Raw genomic sequence first — 20,683 nt, 5'->3', positions numbered from 1 at the left:
CACTGAGGTTCTTCTAGAGTTAAGAGTCCGCAGTTTCTCTCTCTCTCTCTCTCTCTCTCTCTCTCTCTCTCTCTCTCTCTCTGTGTGTGCGTGTGTGTGTGTGTGTGTGTGTGTGTGTGTGTGTGTGTGTGTGTGTGTATGTGTGTGTGTGTGTGTGTGTGTGTGTGTGATAAAACTAATGCATCAATGCTCTCTGGTGATGATTGACTATTGCTTCTTTCGAGGGCCAGTGTTAAACAAACTGAAGCATCTTTTTGAAACAACCCTTTCCAAGCTACGTGACCACTGTGACAGTAACAACTGGAACCACGCTGACAGATGCACAGACGTAAAAGTATGGCTGATCCTCTACTTGTTGGAATAATTTAAAAAGTATTTGAACAGTAACAACATAGTTATATGCACAAATGATGAACATTGTATCCATGCTATTTACCACAACATGTCATTTCAATTATGGAGTTCTATATACCTAAAAACAAAGATGATGTGACTTACCAAATGAAAGTGCTGGCAGGTCGACAGACACACAAACGAACACAAACATACACACAAAATTCAAGCTTTCGCAACAAACTGTTGCCTCATCAGGAAAGAGGGAAGGAGAAGGAAAGACGAAAGGATGTGGGTTTTAAGGGAGAGGGTAAGGAGTCATTCCAGTCCCGGGAGCGGAAAGACTTACCTTAGGAGGAAAAAAGGACGGGTATACACTCGCACACACACACATATCCATCCACACATATACAGACACAAGCAGACATATTTAAAGACAAAGAGTTTTGGCAGAGATGTCAGTCGAGGCAGAAGTGCAGAGGCAAAGATGTTGATGAATGACAGGTGAGGTATGAGTGGCGGAAATTTGAAATTAGCCGAGATTGAGGCCTGGTGGATAACGGGAAGAGAGGATATATTGAAGAGCAAGTTCCCATCTCCGGAGTTCGGATAGGTTGGTGTTAGTAGGAAGTATCCAGATAACCCGGACGGTGTAACACTGCGCCAAGATGTGCTGGTCGTGCACCAAGGCATGTTTAGCCACAGGGTGATCCTCATTACCAACAAACACTGTCTGCCTGTGTCCATTCATGCGAATGGACAGTTTGTTGCTGGTCATTCCCACATAGAATGCATCACAGTGTAGGCAGGTCAGTTGGTAGATCACGTGGGTGCTTTCACACGTGGCTCTGCCTTTGATTGTGTTCACCTTCCGGGTTACAGGACTGGAGTAGGTGGTGGTGGGAGGGTGCATGGGACAGGTTTTACACTGGGGGCGGTTACAAGGGTAGGAGCCAGAGGGTAGGGAAGGTGGTTTGGGGATTTCATAGGGATGAACTAAGAGGTTACGAAGGTTAGGTGGACGGCGGAAAGACACTCTTGGTGGAGTGGGGAGGATTTCATGAAGGATGGATCTCATTTCAGGGCAGGATTTGAGGAAGTCGTATCCCTGCTGGAGAGCCACATTCAGAATCTGATCCAGTCCCGGAAAGTATCCTGTCACAAGTGGGGCACTTTTGTGGTTCTTCTGTGAGAGGTTCTGGGTTTGAGAGGATGAGGAAGTGGCTCTGGTTATTTGCTTCTGTACCAGGTCGGGAGGGTACATGCGGGATATGAAAGCGGTTGTCTGGTTGTTGGTGTAATGCTTCAGGGATTCCGGACTGGAGCAGATTCGTTTGCCACGAAGACCTAGGCTGTAGGGAAGGGACCGTTTGATGTGGAATGGGTGGCAGCTGTCGTAATGGAGGTACTGTTGCTTGTTGGTGGGTTTGATGTGGACGGACGTGTGAAGCTGGCCATTGGACAGGTGAAGGTCAACATCAAGGAAAGTGGCATGGGATCTGGAGTAGGACCAGGTGAATCTGATGGAACCAAAGGAGTTGAGGTTGGAGAGGAAATTCTGGAGTTCTTCTTCACTGTGAGTCCAGATCATGAAGATGTCATCAATAAATCTGTACCAAACTTTGGGTTGGCAGGCCTGGGTAACCAAGAAGGCTTCCTCTAAGCGACCCATGAATAGGTTGGCGTACAAGGGGGCCATCCTGGTACCCATGGCTGTTCCCTTTAATTGTTGGTATGTCTGGTTTTCAAAAGTGAAGAAGTTGTGGGTCAGGATGAAGCTGGCTAAGGTAATGAGGAAAGATGTTTTAGGTAGGTGGCAGGTGATCGGCATGAAAGGAAGTGCTCCATCGCAGCGAGGCCCTGGACGTGCGGGATATTTGTGTACAAGGAAGTGGCATCAATGGTTACAAGGATGGTTTCTGGGGGTAACGGATTGGGTAAGGATTCCAGGCGTTCGAGAAAGTGGTTGGTGTCTTTGATGAAGGATGGGAGACTGCATGTAATGAGTTGAAGGTGTTGATCTACGTAGGCAGAGATACGTTCTGTGGGGGCTTGGTAACCAGCTACTATGGGGCAGCCGGGATGATTGGGTTTGTGAATTTTAGGAAGAAGGTAGAAGGTAGGGGTGCGGGGTGTCGGTGGGGTCAGGAGGTCGATGGAGCCAGGTGAAAGGTTTTGTAGGGGGCCTAAGGTTCTGAGGATTCCTTGAAGCTCTGCCTGGACATCAGGAATGGGATTATCTTGGCAAACTTTGTATGTGGTGTTGTCTGAAAGCTGACGCAGTCCCTCAGCCACATACTCCCGACGATCAAGTACCACGGTCGTGGAACCCTTGTCCGCCGGAAGAATGACGATGGACCGGTCAGCCTTCAGATCACGGATAGCCTGGGCTTCAGCAGTGGTGATGTTGGGAGTAGGATTAAGGTTTTTTAAGAAGGATTGAGAGGCAAGGCTGGAAGTCAGAAATTCCTGGAAGGTTTGGAGAGGGTGATTTTGAGGAAGAGGAGGTGGGTCCCGCTGTGACGGAGGACAGAACTGTTCCAGGCAGGGTTCAATTTGGATAGTGTCTTGGGGAGTTGGATCATTAGGGGTAGGATTAGGATCATTTTTCTTCGTGGCAAAGTGATACTTCCAGCAGAGAGTACGAGTGTAGGACAGTAAATCTCTGACGAGGGCTGTTTGGTTGAATGTTGGAGTGGGGCTGAAGGTGAGGCCTTTGGATAGGACAGAGGTTTCGGATTGGGAGAGAGGTTTGGAGGAAAGGTTAACTACTGAATTAGGGTGTTGTGGTGCCAGATTGTGTTGATCGGAATTTTGAGGTTTTGGAGGGACTGGAGCTGGAAGTGGGAGATTGAGTAGATGGGAGAGACTGGGTTTGTGTGCAATGAGAGGTTGTGAAGGGTGAGTGAGTTGCCTTTCCGGAGGTGGGAAACCAGGAGATTGGATAGTTTTTTGAGGTGAAGGGTGGCATGCTGTTCTAATTGGCGGTTGGCCTGTAGGAGGATGCTCTGAATAGCCGGTGTGGATGTGGGAGAGGAAAGATTGAGGACTTTTATTAAGGATAGGAGTTGACGGGTGTGTTCATTGGCTGAGTTGATGTGTAGGTGAAGGATTAGGTGGGTGAGGGCAATGGATTGTTCAGTTTGGAACTGGTATAGGGACTGATGGAAAGAAGGGTTGCAGCCAGAGATGGGAACTTTAAGTGTGAGGCCTTTGGGGGTTATGCCAAATTTCAGACAAGCCTGAGAAAATAAAATATGTGAGCGTAATCTGGCTAGGGTGAAGGCATGTTTGCGGAGGGAATGTAAATAAAACTTAATGGGTTCATTGTGGGGGTGTTGTGAGGGTGACATGGTATTAGAAGGTGGAAAGTTTAACATGAGGTTGAAATGAAAAAGAAAGATAGAAATATATGGGGAGAGATAAAGGTGAACTAGAAAGCAATTGGAGATCTGGTATGAAAAAAGACGAAAAAGTGTTGGTTAAGTTGATCCTGTGGTGAACTTGGGTTGGTAGACAGCGATGTGCAAAAAGGTTAGGTGGTTGTGTTGCCGCTAAATCACGTTAAAGGACGGAGAAATTCGGGAAAATTTCGAGAAAATTTCGAAAAAACGTATTAAAGGAGTGGTGTTGTGGTGAAAGATTACGAAAATGGGGCTAACAATTGTAGAAATAATGACGTTAAAACCTGTGGGGAGCGGCTAAAATGATCAGTGAAGTGCGAAAAACGGAAGTGGAAATAAAGTTAAAGTTATTAGAACTAGCCGAAATGGTTGTTAAATACGTGAAAGCAGCTGTTATTGAACTAGAAACGGTGGATTTTATAGCAGCGGTAGTGTTGAAGGCGGAAAATAAAATTTTTTTGTTATGGTTGGGAAATGGGTTACGTATTGTTGAGCATATATAGGCGGGATAAAATTGTATAGTAGATTACCGTAAAAGGGGAAGGTGAATACAAAGTGAAACTACTGGTAAAAACAGAAAGAGAAAATAAAGAGAAAAAAGAGAAATAAGACGACAGGAAAGATTTCGAAATGCAAAGGCGACAATAACAAACGTAATTGTTGGGTTCAAATTAATGATATGGTTATAATAGAAGGAAACATTCCACGAAGGAAAAATATACCTAAAAACAAAGATGATGTGACTTACCAAATGAAAGTGCTGGCAGGTCGACAGACACACAAACGAACACAAACATACACACAAAATTCAAGCTTTCACAACAAACTGTTGCCTCATCAGGAAAGAGGGAAGGAGAGGGAAAGACGAAAGGATGTGGGTTTTAAGGGAGAGGGTAAGGAGTCATTCCAGTCCTGGGAGCGGCAAGACTTACCTTAGGGGGAAAAAAGGACGGGTATACACTCGCACACACACACATATCCATCCACACATATACAGACACAAGCAGGCATATTTAAAGACAAAGAGTTTGGGCAGAGATGTCAGTTGAGGCAGAAGTGCAGAGGCAAAGATGTTGATGAATGACAGGTGAGGTATGAGTGGCGGAAATTTGAAATTAGCGGAGATTGAGGCCTGGTGGATAACGGGAAGAGAGGATATATTGAAGAGCAAGTTCCCCATGGACACAGGCAGACAGTGTTTGTTGGTAATGAGGATCACCCTGTGGCTAAACATGCCTTGGTGCACGACCAGCACATCTTGGCGCAGTGTTACACCGTCCGGGTTATCTGGATACTTCCTACTAACACCAACCTATCCGAACTCCGGAGATGGGAACTTGCTCTTCAATATATCCTCTCTTCCCGTTATCCACCAGGCCTCAATCTCCGCTAATTTCAAATTTCCGCCACTCATACCTCACCTGTCATTCATCAACATCTTTGCCTCTGCACTTCTGCCTCGACTGACATCTCTGCCCAAACTCTTTGTCTTTAAATATGTCTGCTTGTGTCTGTATATGTGTGGATGGATATGTGTGTGTGTGCGAGTGTATACCCGTCCTTTTTTCCCCCTAAGGTAAGTCTTGCCGCTCCCGGGACTGGAATGACTCCTTACCCTCTCCCTTAAAACCCACATCCTTTCGTCTTTCCCTCTCCTTCCCTCTTTCCTGATGAGGCAACAGTTTGTTGCGAAAGCTTGAATTTTGTATGTATGTTTGTGTTCGTTTGTGTGTCTGTCGACCTGCCAGCACTTTCATTTGGTAAGTCACATCATCTTTGTTTTTAGGTATATTTTTCCTTCGTGGAATGTTTCCTTCTATTATAACCAATTATGGAGTTCTCTTGAGAAAAATATCATTTCTGCTAAAACTGAGGAGGATGGGTTTTATATGTGGAATAATTGCTACTTTGTTGGTTCCTGTCTTATTCTGTCTCACTTCTTTTGGATTTTGACGCTCTTTGTAATGTTGTAGCTCTTGTTTTGTGAGTAATGTACTTTGGTATATTGCTTTATTTTTATTATTTTTTGTGTCCTTACTCTGTACTAAACACAGCTTTATCTTCAAAAAGGAACAATCATCTGCCTTTCTTGTTACGGGTAACTACAAACCTATAAATTTTACTTTCTTAATATACAATACAACAATTTGTGTTACATAAATAAAATATGGGACTTCAAATGTTTACATTTGTCATCTAGGCTCATTATAACAACCTCATTGAAGAGATTTTTTAAAATAAATCTGTGTAACTGTCTATTGATTAGTGAACATCTACATTTTGTATTTCAGGAACAAGGAGTTGAAACATTTTTAATAAAGCAAGTGGAGCCTCTAAGACCACGGAAGAGAGTATATCAAGGACGTTATTCAAGGCCACGGCTGTGGTCAGAAGATGAGAAGGCTGGGACAATGGTTACTGTTATCTCCAACAATAACAATAATAGTTCTGTCATCACCACTGCTCACAATAATCAATCGTCTATAGATGACGAAACAACTACTGATTGGCAACCAGAAATTCCATTTGGAAATGTTTGTATCTGCTATGTTGACTTCTCACAGTTTATGTTGCCTTTTGTTTCTGTGCTTGTTTGAATCCTCACTGATATTTTCCTGTAACCAACCAATAATGCAATTTCTCAGCTTGAAAATACATATATTTAGCTATAGCAAAGTTATGTCATTACTCATGTCATATATGAAGCCAAATATGGTTAATAACTCACATGAGATATTGATTTCACCACAGTTGAAAGAAGTAATCTGTAAGAGTTCATCATTCATTACCCATACATACAAATGTGTTCTGTACTTGCCTCTTATAGTTCTTGAGTTCTGTATGTACACTGATTTTGTTGCCCAGAATACCAGAGCACACTGCATAATGGTGATTGAGTTGTGCTATTGCCTTTGTCATGAGCACATGTTCTAGTTGAACGCTTGTTTGTGAACTGATCAGTCCCCTCATCTTCAGAATCACATTGTTCAAAAGATGAAGTGATTTGGTCTCTAAGCGGCATTAATATAATCAAGCAAACATTGTTTGCTGCAGGTTATGACTACCAGGAAATTATTATTAGACATGGAAAGTATCACTTGTTTCTTCTAGCCTCTCTTAACGTATAATCATTTTGACGACCATAAGAAAATCAAAGATACAGTTGGCAAATGTCAGTGCCATGTGAAATGATTGTGGCTCTAAAATGAGAACGACTACCTGATACATAGTGCACATGATGTGTAACTCTAATGTGAAATCCACTGAGCCTCTGAATTTGCTTCAAGTTCTCTTACTCACCCAGCATATAGTAGCACAAATTAAGAATTTTTCCAACTGATGAGATAGAAAGTTCTACCCCAAAAATTTTTGTTTAAAAATTGTTGCCATACTGCATATCTCAAACACTAATGAACTGATTGATCATACCCGCCATGTAACAGAACATTGATATGTCTTTTCCATAGAAAACGTCTGAAGTTAATAGTGGTATGGATTAAATGAGGACTGCATTTTAAGTTTTTAGAAAGATTTTCTTTTAAAATTTTCTTGCTTTTCCATGTGTTTAACAATTTCCCAAAACATTTTTTACACTCTAATGTTGATATCTCAAAAAAGATCCAGTGGCTTTGTGAGGTGATGAAACTCATTTTGTTTATCATAAGGAAAAAAATCTTATAGCAATGAATCAGATGAATAAGAGTGATGAGGTGTCAATTCATTGTTTTTCTCCATCTAATGACATACCTCCATGAATGTAAAGCAACTAAGGACAGGCAGATTCAAACAGAAAAAATGACAATAATACAACCATGTCAGGCATTTCCTGTCAAGTTTTACAACAGTTTCAAGAAAAGCCATCTCAGACTCCACAGGACCATCCAACACATTAAATTCAATCAGACCTGTAAAATAAATGATGTAACTCTTAGTTACATTACAGAATGTAACATAGCAATATATTGTATCTACCACATAATATGATTATTGTATGTATAAAAAGAAACATATATTACAGGCCACTGAAGATGCTTCTCAAGTGAAAGAAGCAAAATGCATGTGGCAATAAACAAACTGACTTCAATTAGTTGCATAGATGGAATATACCTCAGAGTATGCATGTAATAATCAAGTTTTTGACATGCAGTTTGTCAGCCAGTACAGTCGTGATGAAGAACAGTACAATGTTTATGGTTGCTTTTCCTGGTTTCATCAGTGCCTTGTGGCAAACAAATTGTTGCACACCATTCACCTATAATGTTTTTTAGAATTTCTAAATCAACAGTTATGAAATGTCCAGTGTAATCAAAGAAAGAAGCCATCATTTTCTTGTAAATGTTTCTCCAACAAATCACTGTTATTGGTTTTTGGTTGTTCTTGGAACATGCAAACAACTGACTGCTGCTTAGCTTCTAGCTCGTACAAATATAATCAAGTCTCCTCTCCTGTTATAATGTTGTATACAGATTTTTCATTTCATTTGTGAAATTTGTTGATCATTTCATTACACCAATTGACAAATGTGTTTTTCAGCATGGTCAAATTGTGTAGCATCCAACAGTTACAAATCTGTAAACAAAGATTTCCACAGCCATTCTGACTGTCAGTAAAATTCTTTTGGATAGGTGACTGCATTGTCAGTATGTTAAATTCTCTGACATTTTGGCCTCTGTTGCAAATGACATTCCTCTTGGTGCTATGCCGACTGCTGAATGAAAAAAAAATTACATTCTTATATACTAGGGAAAAAAATTGTACTTATAATAAGGATGAGCAGGAAGGGTGTCAGACATTCTTTATTGGTGTTTGCTTTGTTTCTAGTCATTAGTGGAAACAGGTGAATGAGCAACAGGCAACAGTTGCGAAGTAGTGCTGTTTAATAGCTGCCTGGTGCTGGCTAAGGTGTGCCAGTACTATGTGTACCAACACCCATCATAGTCTTATGTGCCTCTGTGGGTTGTTCTGAGAATGCTGTTGTCCCATAGTGCTGTTACTGCTGGCAATCAAGATGCTGGGTTGGAAGTCCAAACCTTTCTTCTCTGTTCATGTTGGTATGTCACTTAGCCATTTCTGTTGCCTCTCAAATCTTCCTTGCCAAGGTAAGTGGCTGTTTGGCCAGTACACAGGCTTCTTGAAATATTATCTGTTTGTCTGACTCATCATCGTGTTCTGCCATTGCTGCATTGGTGTGCTGTCTCAGATGAACATATCTTTCACATTCAGTTATCCATCTCACCTACATACAATAGCCTACACTCATAGCTGATTTTGTAGACTGCTGCAATATTTAGCTTGTCAGTTGCATTTTTCATTGACCAAGAACATCTTTTATTTTGTTGCAGCTCCAGAAAACTGAGCTAATACCAGATCTGCAAAGAATTTTGTCCACACTTTGAGCCCATGCATGTATTACAATATAGATGTATTTTGTAGTTCCTTCTGTTATTTTGTATTACCTTCATCCTGTGTTGCTATGATTTTATCTATCTTCTTCAGCTCATAACCACTGACTCCAAAAGCATACCAGAGGTTTCTTAGTTTCTCAGTTAGATGTACGTCATTCATTCTCCAGGCTCTCTTTGTTAAAGTGTGCAGCGACTGATTTATTCTGCATAGGGCAATGTTGGGAAGAGGCATGTAATTACCTGTCAGAGCTAGGGGATTTTCTGTACACTCTGTGGCCAAGCTTACCATCTAGGTTTCAGTAAACTTCCATGTTGAGAAAAGGCCGCTCTTCGATCCCCATGGTAAATTGGATTTAGCTATGTTGTTGATGTTCCATATCTCCTCTTCTCCATGTGGTCAGATGACAAAGGTATTTTCACCTTCACAGAGACAGCATTCGCCATAATGGTGTAGACTGGAGAGCTTCAAAGCCAGTGGTTATGAGTTGAAGGTGATTGGTAGAACTAAGGTGACACAGGATGGAGGTTATAGGGAAGAGGGGAAGGAAAAAAAAACATTGCCCTGTTACCATGTGTGCAAGGGTTCACTGAACATGTTAGCAAAATTCTTCACAGACCACGTGTCAAGCCAATTTTCCGAAGCAGCAACAAAATAAAAAATGGTCTTGGCTCAGTGAAAGATGCAGTTGACAAGCTACGTACTGTGGGAATTCATGAAATCAGCTGCAAATGTGAATTAGTACATGTGGGCAAGGTGGGGTGACTGATTAGTACACGGATACCTGAACGTGAAAGGTACATTCATCTGAGATGGCACACCAATGCAGCCATAGCAAAATACCATGAAGAGTAAGGGAAACAGATAATACTTCGAGAAGCCCATGTACTGGCCCAACAGGCCCTTATTTACTGTGAGGAAGAAGATTAGAGAGGCAATAGAAATAACTAAGTGACCTGCCAACATGAATAAAGAAGATGAGTACATACTTACTATGTCTTGGCTGCCAGTAGTAAAAGTGCTACAGCATGACAGCTTTTGCAAATCACATTCGCATGGGAAACAAATGCAGCATAGGTATACAGAGTACTGGCACACCTCAGAATTCACCAAGCAGCATAAAAACAACTGTTTTTCACTACTGCTGAGTGTTCCTGATTGACCTATTTCCACTAATGACAAGAAATAAAGTAAACATCAATAAAAATTATCTGTTTCCACTAGTGACAAGAAATAAAACAGACAGCAATAAAGTGTGTCTAACACCCCTCCTCCTCATCTTCAATACCCTTTAGCAAAGCATGAAAACAGTTTCTTCTACTAGCATATAAGAAGTTAAGTTTTTCTCATTTACCAGTCAGCACTACACAGATGTGCCAAGTATTATGATTTGTCCATAATTATCATGATTTGTAGGCTAAAATTATGGTCTTATGGGAGCCATATTAAAATTATAGAATTTGCTATTTGATGTATCTCAGTAATTTGACAACACCGTGTTTTATGTTGCATCATTTTGTGAACCAGTATTGTTTCAGTACTAATGCAACACCCATTATTATCTGTTTAGCACAAACTATTATCATATACACAAACACTTATCTAATACAGGGGTGCCTCATGAACTTCACTACTGTGGGTGCGTAAACTTGTTGTATTATGTTGAAATTTGAAGTCACGAGTACACTAGCAGAGTAGTTTTTTGCTAGGCACTTTTCTTATGCCTTCACAATTATGTCAAAGGGCTTTTGAACACATCATTAGCAAATGCAACCACAGTTCCCAAGTTATTAGTCACATATGCATTGCCCTATTCTGTTTTTGTGGAGAATTACACTTTTTAACCTTTACACAGTGTATTATGTTGTTCGTGTGTAAATGACAAAAGTTTCAAGTCATTAGTTTTTTTCTTTGAAAATTCCTTTCCTTGTGCTTACCAATTATGCAGTGTTTTTAACTGTTTTGTCATTTGAGAATTGGTCTTATTTCACACTCGACTAACATTTTATATTTTGGGAAACAAAACCCTGACTATAATTTTTAAATTTCCAGCACCCTACCTTGTCTTTCTTACTAGGAGCTAAAGGCCTAAATTTTTACTTTTCAAGCATTATAATTAGGCTCCAAATGAAGATTTTTTTATTGTCAAATTTTAAAAGCAGTTCTGGCCAAGGGCTCCTGGACCCCCCTCCGATATTCTTTTGTCCCCATTATTGATAGCTTCTTTCCATACTTGGCATCTCTTAAAACACCCTGGGGAAGGCCATTTGCTACAGTATCCGAAATGTAGGAGAATTTTACATATTGATAATGTGGTCACAAACCCTGAGAATTTTATTGACAGGACCAAATCTGTTACACAGTTAAATATATGCAGAATGCAGTGTATTTTAGTCTTAAATATGCCTATGGCTGTTTATACTTTGAGTAAAATCGCATATGAAACTTCATCCATCATGTAGCTTGTGTAGGATTGCCACCTTTGGCAAGTCAAAAGTTGGGACCTACCACATTTGACTAGCTAGAAGTTGGGACACTTAAAAATAGAAGGTAGCACTTCATATATGAAATATGCAATTCTTTCTAACATTCTGATAAATACTATTAATGCCATCACATGAATTCAAAATGTGTCTCACCATTTCCATGGTGCTTGTTTCCATCTTATGACCATTATAATCTGTGTTTCATCCAGTTTGTCTAAATTGGTGGCTTTCCCTGTATTATGTATATGGAATCAAACTGTGTGGTTTTTCCCTGTAAAGATAACTCTTTGAGTTGCAGACAGGCACAATGAAACAACTATTTTTCATTGTACCTGTCTGCAATTCATCGTGTCATCTTTATAGTGAATAACAATCCTACCTTTTCATAATGTTGTTGACATTTCAACCTGGGCTTCCCGTTGCATGATTTCTCTGTTTTCCTGGCAGCCTGTAATACATACTGCATCACTGCAACCTGCATGATCATGCATGCTTCTTCCCTCAGTGTAGGGCTGATTATAATGATCCAAATATTCAGTGCTTAGTGTGTATTCTTCAATGAAAAACAGAAAGATAGTATGCGTTCCCTTTATATCTGTTCACATGTTTTGCTAATATTAGTCGATGTTGTTGCTGGAATCTAGCAAGTGTCTCTGTACTACTAAACTTGAGCTACTGATAATTAATGAGGTATTGATTGTTGTTAAATATGTCTATACACTACATGTAGCTGTTAAGGGCATCAGGTGCGTATTTTTGTTGGAATGGACTTCACCTACCCTTCACAAAAAGTGCTCATTGTATGATTCATGTGACATACTGGATCATTTTGTTTCTGGTTGCATACAAAATTTTTCCAGATTCTAATTTTACTCATCCTAGTGTGATACTCAGATATTTTATTGACCATGGAAGCAAAACATTAATAATAATACACATATCCAGAATTGACAGAATATAGCTGTGACATTGTACTGTGTTCTCTGGTACTGTAAAGACAGGGTAACATGAGACAGTAACTATAGACAGTCTTTACTGCAAGCACTATTGAATGATAATAAAACCAGTCTTATTTGAGCCTTCTGTCAACTCAGTACATAAAACTATAATTCAGACAACATGAGAGAACTAAAATGATGATTTCCATTGACATTGGATCCCACATGTACATTCAATAAACTCCCAGAACCAATTTTTCACTCTGCAGTGGTGTCTATGTTAATATCAAACTTCCTGGCTGATTAAAACTGTGTACCAGACTGAGACTCTGTTAGGAAATTTCATATCAGCACACACTCAAGCAAATAGATTAAATCTTTCAAAACCTTGGATTACAAATGGAATAAAAGTATCTTGCAAAACAAAAAGAAGACTGTACTTAATGTCAAGGGAAAATAATGACTACAGAGCTACATCACATTACAAGTCATGTTGTAAAATTCTAAACAAAGTAATCAGAACCTAAAAATGTATATATTTTCAAGAAAAAATAAATGCATCTAATAACAAGATAAAAACTATATTGAACATAGTAAAAAGCAAAACAGGAAAAACTAATCAGGCAAATGAGGAAATTATGTTAAATGTAAATAATGAGTTCATTAGAGATACCTCCAAAATTGCAGACACTTTCAACAACTTTTTCCTTTCAGTAGCAGACAACTTAGGTTTGCACAGTTCCTCAGAAGACAGAATGTTGAAAAAATGCATTTCCTCAGAAGTTTGACAAAATTCAACTATATCCTATCTCACCGAAAGAGATTTCTAATATTATTAGCTCTCTTAAAAACAAAGGCTCCAATGGTTATGATTAAATCAGCACTACCATAATTAAACGTTCCTCCTCAGAACTTTGTGACATACTGAGTTACTTATGTAATGAATCCCTCCACAGTGATACTTTTCCAGATAGGCTTAAATATGCTATTGTCAAACCTTTACACAAAAAAGGAGACAAATCACCTGTGGAAAACTTCTGTCCCATTTCATCATTGGCAATATTTTCAAAAGTGTTTCAAAGGGTTATGTACAATAGGCTTTATAAACACTTAGTACAGAAAAATATTCCCATCCACAGTCAGTTTGGATTTCGGAAGGGATTGTCAACTGATCAAGCTATATTCACTTTTACAGATGATATATTAGAATCAATAAATCAAATTTTGTTACCACTTGGCATATTCTCTGATATGGCTAGAGCTTTTGATTGTGTTAAGCATGATATCCTTATACAGAAGTTAAAATATTATGAGATAACAGGAGTAGCAGGCTCATGGTTCTCATCCTATATTTTTAATAGAAAACAGTGTGTCTCTGTATCAGGCTTACCACATAACAAAAGTCATTCAAAATATGAAACCATCAGACAAGGGGTGCCCCAAGGCACTATTTTAGGTCCCTTGTTGTTCCTATTTATTATATTAATGACCTTCCATATGCAGTGTCACAAAATGCAAATTCTGCCTTATTTGCAGATGATACAAGTATTGGTATAAAAAACAGGACCTGTGATCTCACTGAGCAATCAGCTAATGAAATATTTGTAAATATCAATGGGTGGTTAACAGCAAATGGATTGTCACTGAATTTTGACAAGACCCAATACATACAGTTTAGTACCTCATAAAGAATACCTGACCCTATAAGTATAATGTATTCAAACCATGAAATTAAAGCTGTAGACAGTGTCAAATTCTTAGGGCTACAAATTGACCACAACCTAAATTGGAAAACTCACACTCTAGACTTAATGAAACACATTAGTTCAGCTGCATTTGCAGTATACATGATAGCAGAAATAGGTGATCTAAAAATGAAGAGGTTAGTTTATTCGGCCTACTTCCATTCACTAATGAGTAATGGAATCACCTTTTGGGGAAACTCCTCTCACAAAGAGAACATTTTCAAAATTAGAAATGAGTCATTAGAATTATATCTCGTGTCAGTCCTAGATCAACATGCAGAGACCTCTTTAAGAAAGTTGGTATTCTAACCACTACTTCTCAGTACATATACTCATTGATGTCCTTTGTCATTTCCAACATGTCTCTTTATAAACAAAATAGTGCAAAACATGATTACAATACCAGAACCATAAACAATCTGTATAAGAACTATAAAAGCTTAACATTACTACAAAAAGGAGTCAAGTACATGGATACAGTAACTTACCAGAGCATATCAAAGGTCTTGTAAGTGATAAAAATTGGTTTCAGAGTGAATTAAAGAACTTCCTGTTGGCCAACTCCTTCTACTCCATCGATGAATATCTTCATAAGGATTATAGCTCATAACTCTATCTGCACTAGAATTGTACAATATCCATGTACCTAAAAAAAAAATTGACTCCACATCCCAGAGACTCCTTCCCAAGGGATCCATGGAAAACCATAAATGTAATGTAATGTAACACTCCTCTTCAGAGTATAAAGACATGTCTTTACATATCCTTTCTTCCAGAAGTGCTAGTCCTGGAAGATTCATGGGAAAGTTTTACAGGAGAACTTCTGTGAAGTTTGGAAAGTAGAAGATAAGGTACCGGCAGAAGTAAAACTGAGAGGATGGGTCACGAGTCATGCTTAGGTGGTTCAGTTGTTAGAGAACTTGCACATGAAAGGTGAAGGTCCTGGGTTCAAGTCTTGGTTTGGCACACAGTTTTAATCCGCTAGGAAATTTCATATCATGCACACTCAACAGCAGAACCACAAATTCATTCTGGATACAACCCTCAGGCTGTCTTGCCCCATGTCCTTTCTTCCAGGAGTGCAAGTTTTGCAGAAATTGTGTGAAGCTTGGGAGGTAGGAGATGAGATACCAGTGGCAGTAAAGCTGTGAGGACAGGTCATAAGTCATGCTTGGGTAACTCATAAACCACTTGCCCACAAAAGGAAAAGGCCTTGAGTTTGGGTCTGGCACACAATTTTAATCTGCCAGAAAGATTCGTACTATAAGCTGCTTTTATTTGCCCTTTCTCCATGTATATATCATAGAGAAAAAATGAAAATAGATTTAGAAATTACAGAAAAAAGGCAACTGGTGATACTTGGTAGGGACATCAGGCATGCATGCAGTGGTATGCCATATGTATCATAGAAGGAAAGAACTCAAAAAGTTTGTCTCCTTCTCAAAGATTTTTGTGGTCTGTTTGTAATTCCTTGTACAGATTATGCTTGTACACTGAAATGTAAATTTTCTTTGCAGCTTGACTATAGCAATGGAGCTATGGGAGATCCATTCCAAAATGATGATACTGATGATGACGATGATGAAGCAGGTCACAAATCACCTCCACCTGATATTCATCACCTCACTATGGCTGAACAAGTTGATGAAATCATTGATCACAGCATAGAAATTGAAAGCAATAAAAGGATGAGAGACGCTAATGTTAATGCATGGACACTACATTTTAAGGACAACTCTATGGAAAAGAAGGTATATCAGGTTAAACATGCAAAATCATTGTTGTAATGAATAGATAAATGGAAATTCTGATACTACTTAAATGCATATTTATCCACAGTTGTGTACATTCAGCCCCAAGTTTGATACAGAATTTGGTCCCAGATGTACTGGTAGGAAATGGGTAATTATGACTGCTGTTGTAATTAAATCCTATCAGAAGACAGAAGAAAAGATGAGTATATGACATGAGAAAATGAAATGTAGACAGCATTGAAATATAAAGATGTGAAGAAGCAGATGTTAAAAATAAACATGCAAAAAGACAGTGAAAAATTATAATACGAGTCATAGACTAGTACGCCTTGGAAAATACTGTCACACAGCTACTATTTCTCAAATATGTCAAATAAACATTCATTTTTTTGTTTACATAAGTATAGTCATTGTGATAGAAGGAATGACAGGGGGACTGACACATACAGAGAAAACAGAAATGTAATCTTCAACTTTTTCAACTTTGCTTGTGCATTAATGCTCCCCATTTCATTTCAGTCACTGTTTGGTGCACTTGTCATGGTAATTTACTACAAAAACAATCTTATTTAACACAAAAATTCATACATTTTCTTTCCATTTTTCTCATGATGTTTTCACCATGAAATAATTTTAGTTGTATTTATAACTGCACATTTTTTGCAATCTCATTATCACATGTTTTGAAATATATTTCTCATTTTCATATCTGTACAAAGTATCACATTATTGACATTTGCATATGATTATACCATTATAAAATTATGAGACATAAATTCTGGATCATAGTAACCTCTAGGAGGCAAAATGGCAACCCTACTGCTGATAGACATACTTTTATGTGTGTCTGCCAGCAGGACTGACATTTTGCATTCTGAAGATCACTATTGACAAGCAGTTCTGTCTCATAAATATGTAGTTTTCTCAGGAGTATTTTTCTTATAATCATTTGTTCAACCTAATGAGTGCATGGGACCTTCACTCTAGCAGAATGCAATTGAACGACAATACAGTATTGATATAGACAATATGCACTAGACTCTTGCTAATACAGCCCTCAGTAGTCCAGCCTTTCAATAATTCAGCACACTTTCAGCTTCTATACGTTCAACCTGAAATGACACCTACAATAATGAAATTTCATCTGCAACAATGTTGTTGGTTAATTATAATGTTCAACATTTCTGTAAACTTTGAAACTGTGGCTTCCCTTACGAATCTTTATCATGGCTTCTAAAGGCAAACATGTTATGCTAGATCTCAAGCAGAAACTCAAAATTAGATATAAACTGAACTGAGGTCCTTCACAGAAAGCCATTGTTGCTGGGAACAGTGTTCGACAAGTAATTATTTATGACCATACTTCAGCAGAAAAGAGGTAATCATAAGTTCACAGGAAAGTCATGATGAAACTGATAAAGAAGAGGACATGAGGATATCTCAAACTGCTGGTGCTGAAGCTGAAGACATCTTGCTGTAGTACATAATGCAACAATCAGAAACATAGCAGGACCTATGAAATGATTGTAAAGCCGTTGTGTGATAAAGCATACTACCATCACATATCATCATGGAGACAACTAAAACTTTGGGACATGTTTCATAGTGAATGTCGAGTGATACTTATATGCATGTATACACTCAAGGACTAAGTTTTTTTGTAAAAATGAATGTATCCTTTGATTTGATAAAGTACAATCCCTATGTGTTTACATTAAATTTTAGGCACTCTCAAAAATCTGTCACTTCCACTAATCTGGTACTCATATGTGCGAGGAATGGCTAGTTTAGCAAGAGTGTAGTGTATAACCTCAGAACAAGGAATAGTGATGTCTGTTATATGTTTAGTGTTTAAGCCATTTGGTTTTTGGACTGCCTGTGGTTAGATGCCCATGTGTGATCTTGTTTCATTCAATAGCAGGAAAACAGTATTCACATTGTACACCCAGTTTGTGTTTCATTCTGCACAAGTCAAGCTGTGGATTATCTTCAAGTGCATATCATATGTAGTCACATATGACAAAGTCTACTTGTATCATATAGTTAAGATATCTGGAGGTGGCAAATATGTATTGAAATCAGCAATGAAGGGATTGTAAAAGTGAGCTGCATTGGCTGTAAATGAAATTATGCTAAGTGCAAGTTTAGTTTGGCTCTCCCAACATTTATCCATTGCCTTTACAGTCTCCTGTGATATGTCTTTCTTCACATTTCTTTTTCTCTTGTTTCTCTTTATTTGCTTTATTCTTTTCCCCCTACCAACTTTTTCACATTTCACCTCTTCTGCAACCACATATTGCCAATTGAAAGATCTCACGTTTGATTTATGATTTACTGTCAGTCCATTATTAATACTCAGGCTTTTGACACTTTATCTCTTGTAGTATGCCCCACTTTGACATCATGAGCAGCTCCTTTTCCAGTACTTTTTTTTAATCTCCTGCCTGCTTTCTTCCCCCCAGTAATGAGACTGCTTTTAAAATTCAAGCATTATTATTTAATGTACATTTTCCAACTTCATGCTCTAATATTGTTGCTCCTATACCAATTAGGTGCTTCCTTTCTGTCTTAGAGCATCATAGTGATTGTTTCACTCTTAGGTGTGGATCATAATATTTACTATCTGCTGATGTTATGGAGCTATTTAGATAAAATGTATATGTATTTTTATCATTCAGATTTATTTATCTTACCTTGTGAACAGTAAATGTATTCTAAATATCATAGATTGATTTTGAAAAATATATCCAAGAAAAATAAGGTGCATTGTGTTAATTACAGAGAAAACAGTAGTGTCTTGAAAATATGTGCCGAGTTCTTATGTTGTTGTTGTTGTTGTTGTTGTTGTGGTCTTCAGTCCTGAGACTGGTTTGATGCAGCTCTCCATGCTACTCTATCCTGCGCAAGATTCTTCATCTCCCAGTACCTATTGCAACCTACATCCTTCTGAATCTGTTTAGTGTATTCATTTCTTGGTCTCCCTCTACGATTTTTATCCTCCATGCTGCCCTCCAATACTAAAACTAATAACAATTCGTCAGCTGGAGGTACATCTAAAATTTATTGGGTGATAGAATTGTCATCAGGTGCACGAGATTGTTTGCAGTTGTGCGATATGTCTAATGTGCTCATGAGATTTGAGGTCCACATGTTTGAATCCTTGACAAATTTAATTTGTTGCCAGTTCATCTGCAGAATGTTTGATTAGCGATGTACTTTCCAATGAAAAGGCTAGACTTTTTTGGGTATGACATGTTTGATAACGTCTCATGAGTAACAAATTATACTGACAATCAATGTACAATGTGCACTGCTTGGTAGGTCCTTAGATAAACAATGAAAATTTCATAGCTCAGATACTTTTCCATGTGTATAGCATATTGTTTGTTGTTATTATTGTTATTGTTGTTGTGGTCTTCAGGTTTCCAAGCTAGCCTGTCTGTGCAAGAAGTATCCAACATAAGTCACACAAGTCCACTTACTGTCCAAGCCAGAAAATATTTCTGCAGGTAACTGCATAAGTCTCCATATTCATACCATGACTCACCCAGAAACAATAAGAAGAAATTTGTTTGATGTTTTAAATCTTGTTCTCTGTAGGCAGTTCTTGTTGCTATTTTCCTAAATGTGAAACCTTGTGGTTTGAAAATCTAAGACCAATTCCAGTTCATTTATTGAAAGAATCATAAGCTAGATGTGCAGTTGCTTTGAATTAAAGTTCTTTTTAATATATAATGCTATAATGGGAGTAATCACTCACTGTGCATAAGAACTACTAATCAGTGGCTGGACACATTTTAAATATATTGACGACTATGTCAGCTACCAAATTAAGCTGCATTTGGTAACACTCTGGGCTGATATTCAGAGGGATGCCAATTCAAATCAATGTCCAGCCACACAGAGTTGGGTTTTCCATAATGTCCATAAATCACTTATAATGATTCCCTTCACCATCCTTTACTGATACCAGCTTGTGCTCCATATCTGGTGACCTCCTTGTTTACATTCCTTTTTTGTAGCTCACCTAACAAAATTTTGGTTGTTCTGATGAAGAATACAAATTTGCTACCCGAGCTATGGGCTTGCCTAATGAGTAAGGTAGCACAATTGCAAGATACTGCCTTTGCATTAAGGACAGTGGTTCAACTTTCCATACAGCCATCCCATTTCAGATTTCTTCTGGTTTTCATAAATCGCTGAAGGCAAATCTCATATTGGTTTCTTTGCAAAGGACATGATTGATTCCCTTCCCTGTTCTTCCCCAAGCTGTGCTAGTGCACTCTTTCTATTGACCCCATCTGTTATGAGATGTTCAACCTTACTCTTCCTTCCATCTTCCTTTTTGTCCTTCTTCATACCATTGTTTACTTTCTACCCAGGATTTCCCGTTATTGCTCTAGTAATTCTTAACAGTGCAGGTCATTCATAGTTGTTACTTTTCTGTTTGATATTGGAAATATAAGGCTGTACTGTTGGTCCACTTTGAAGCAATCATCTATTTCTGTGTTGGAAGATGTCTACAGGTGTAGAACATAACCAAAGCTATGTTCAGAGAGGCAGAGACATAACTGATTTAAGACTACGACAGCTGTCAAGACAATTATTTTAGAATTATGA

At 38.5% G+C, this 20,683-nt stretch overlaps 1 protein-coding gene across 2 annotated transcripts in view; it reads left to right on the top strand.

Annotated features, from left to right (window-relative positions):
* LOC126163122 (adenylyl cyclase 78C-like) overlaps nt 1-20,683 on the top strand; it is an 812,464-nt gene that overhangs the window by 716,837 nt on the left and 74,944 nt on the right. The window contains exons 11-13 of one of the 2 annotated variants that reach the window (XM_049920045.1): nt 6,029-6,271; nt 15,827-16,060; nt 16,149-16,211. In XM_049920045.1, coding sequence (XP_049776002.1) covers nt 6,029-6,271; nt 15,827-16,060; nt 16,149-16,211 — 540 coding nt within the window. The remainder of the gene's footprint in view (nt 1-6,028; nt 6,272-15,826; nt 16,061-16,148; nt 16,212-20,683) is intronic. The other variant, XM_049920046.1, reaches the window with a different exon arrangement.

Source organism: Schistocerca cancellata, chromosome 2 (assembly GCF_023864275.1).
Source record: "Schistocerca cancellata isolate TAMUIC-IGC-003103 chromosome 2, iqSchCanc2.1, whole genome shotgun sequence".
Classification (NCBI taxonomy): domain Eukaryota; kingdom Metazoa; phylum Arthropoda; class Insecta; order Orthoptera; family Acrididae; genus Schistocerca; species Schistocerca cancellata.
The sequence above is the reverse complement of the archived record's forward strand: the minus strand, read 5'-3'. Positions and strand labels throughout refer to the sequence as shown.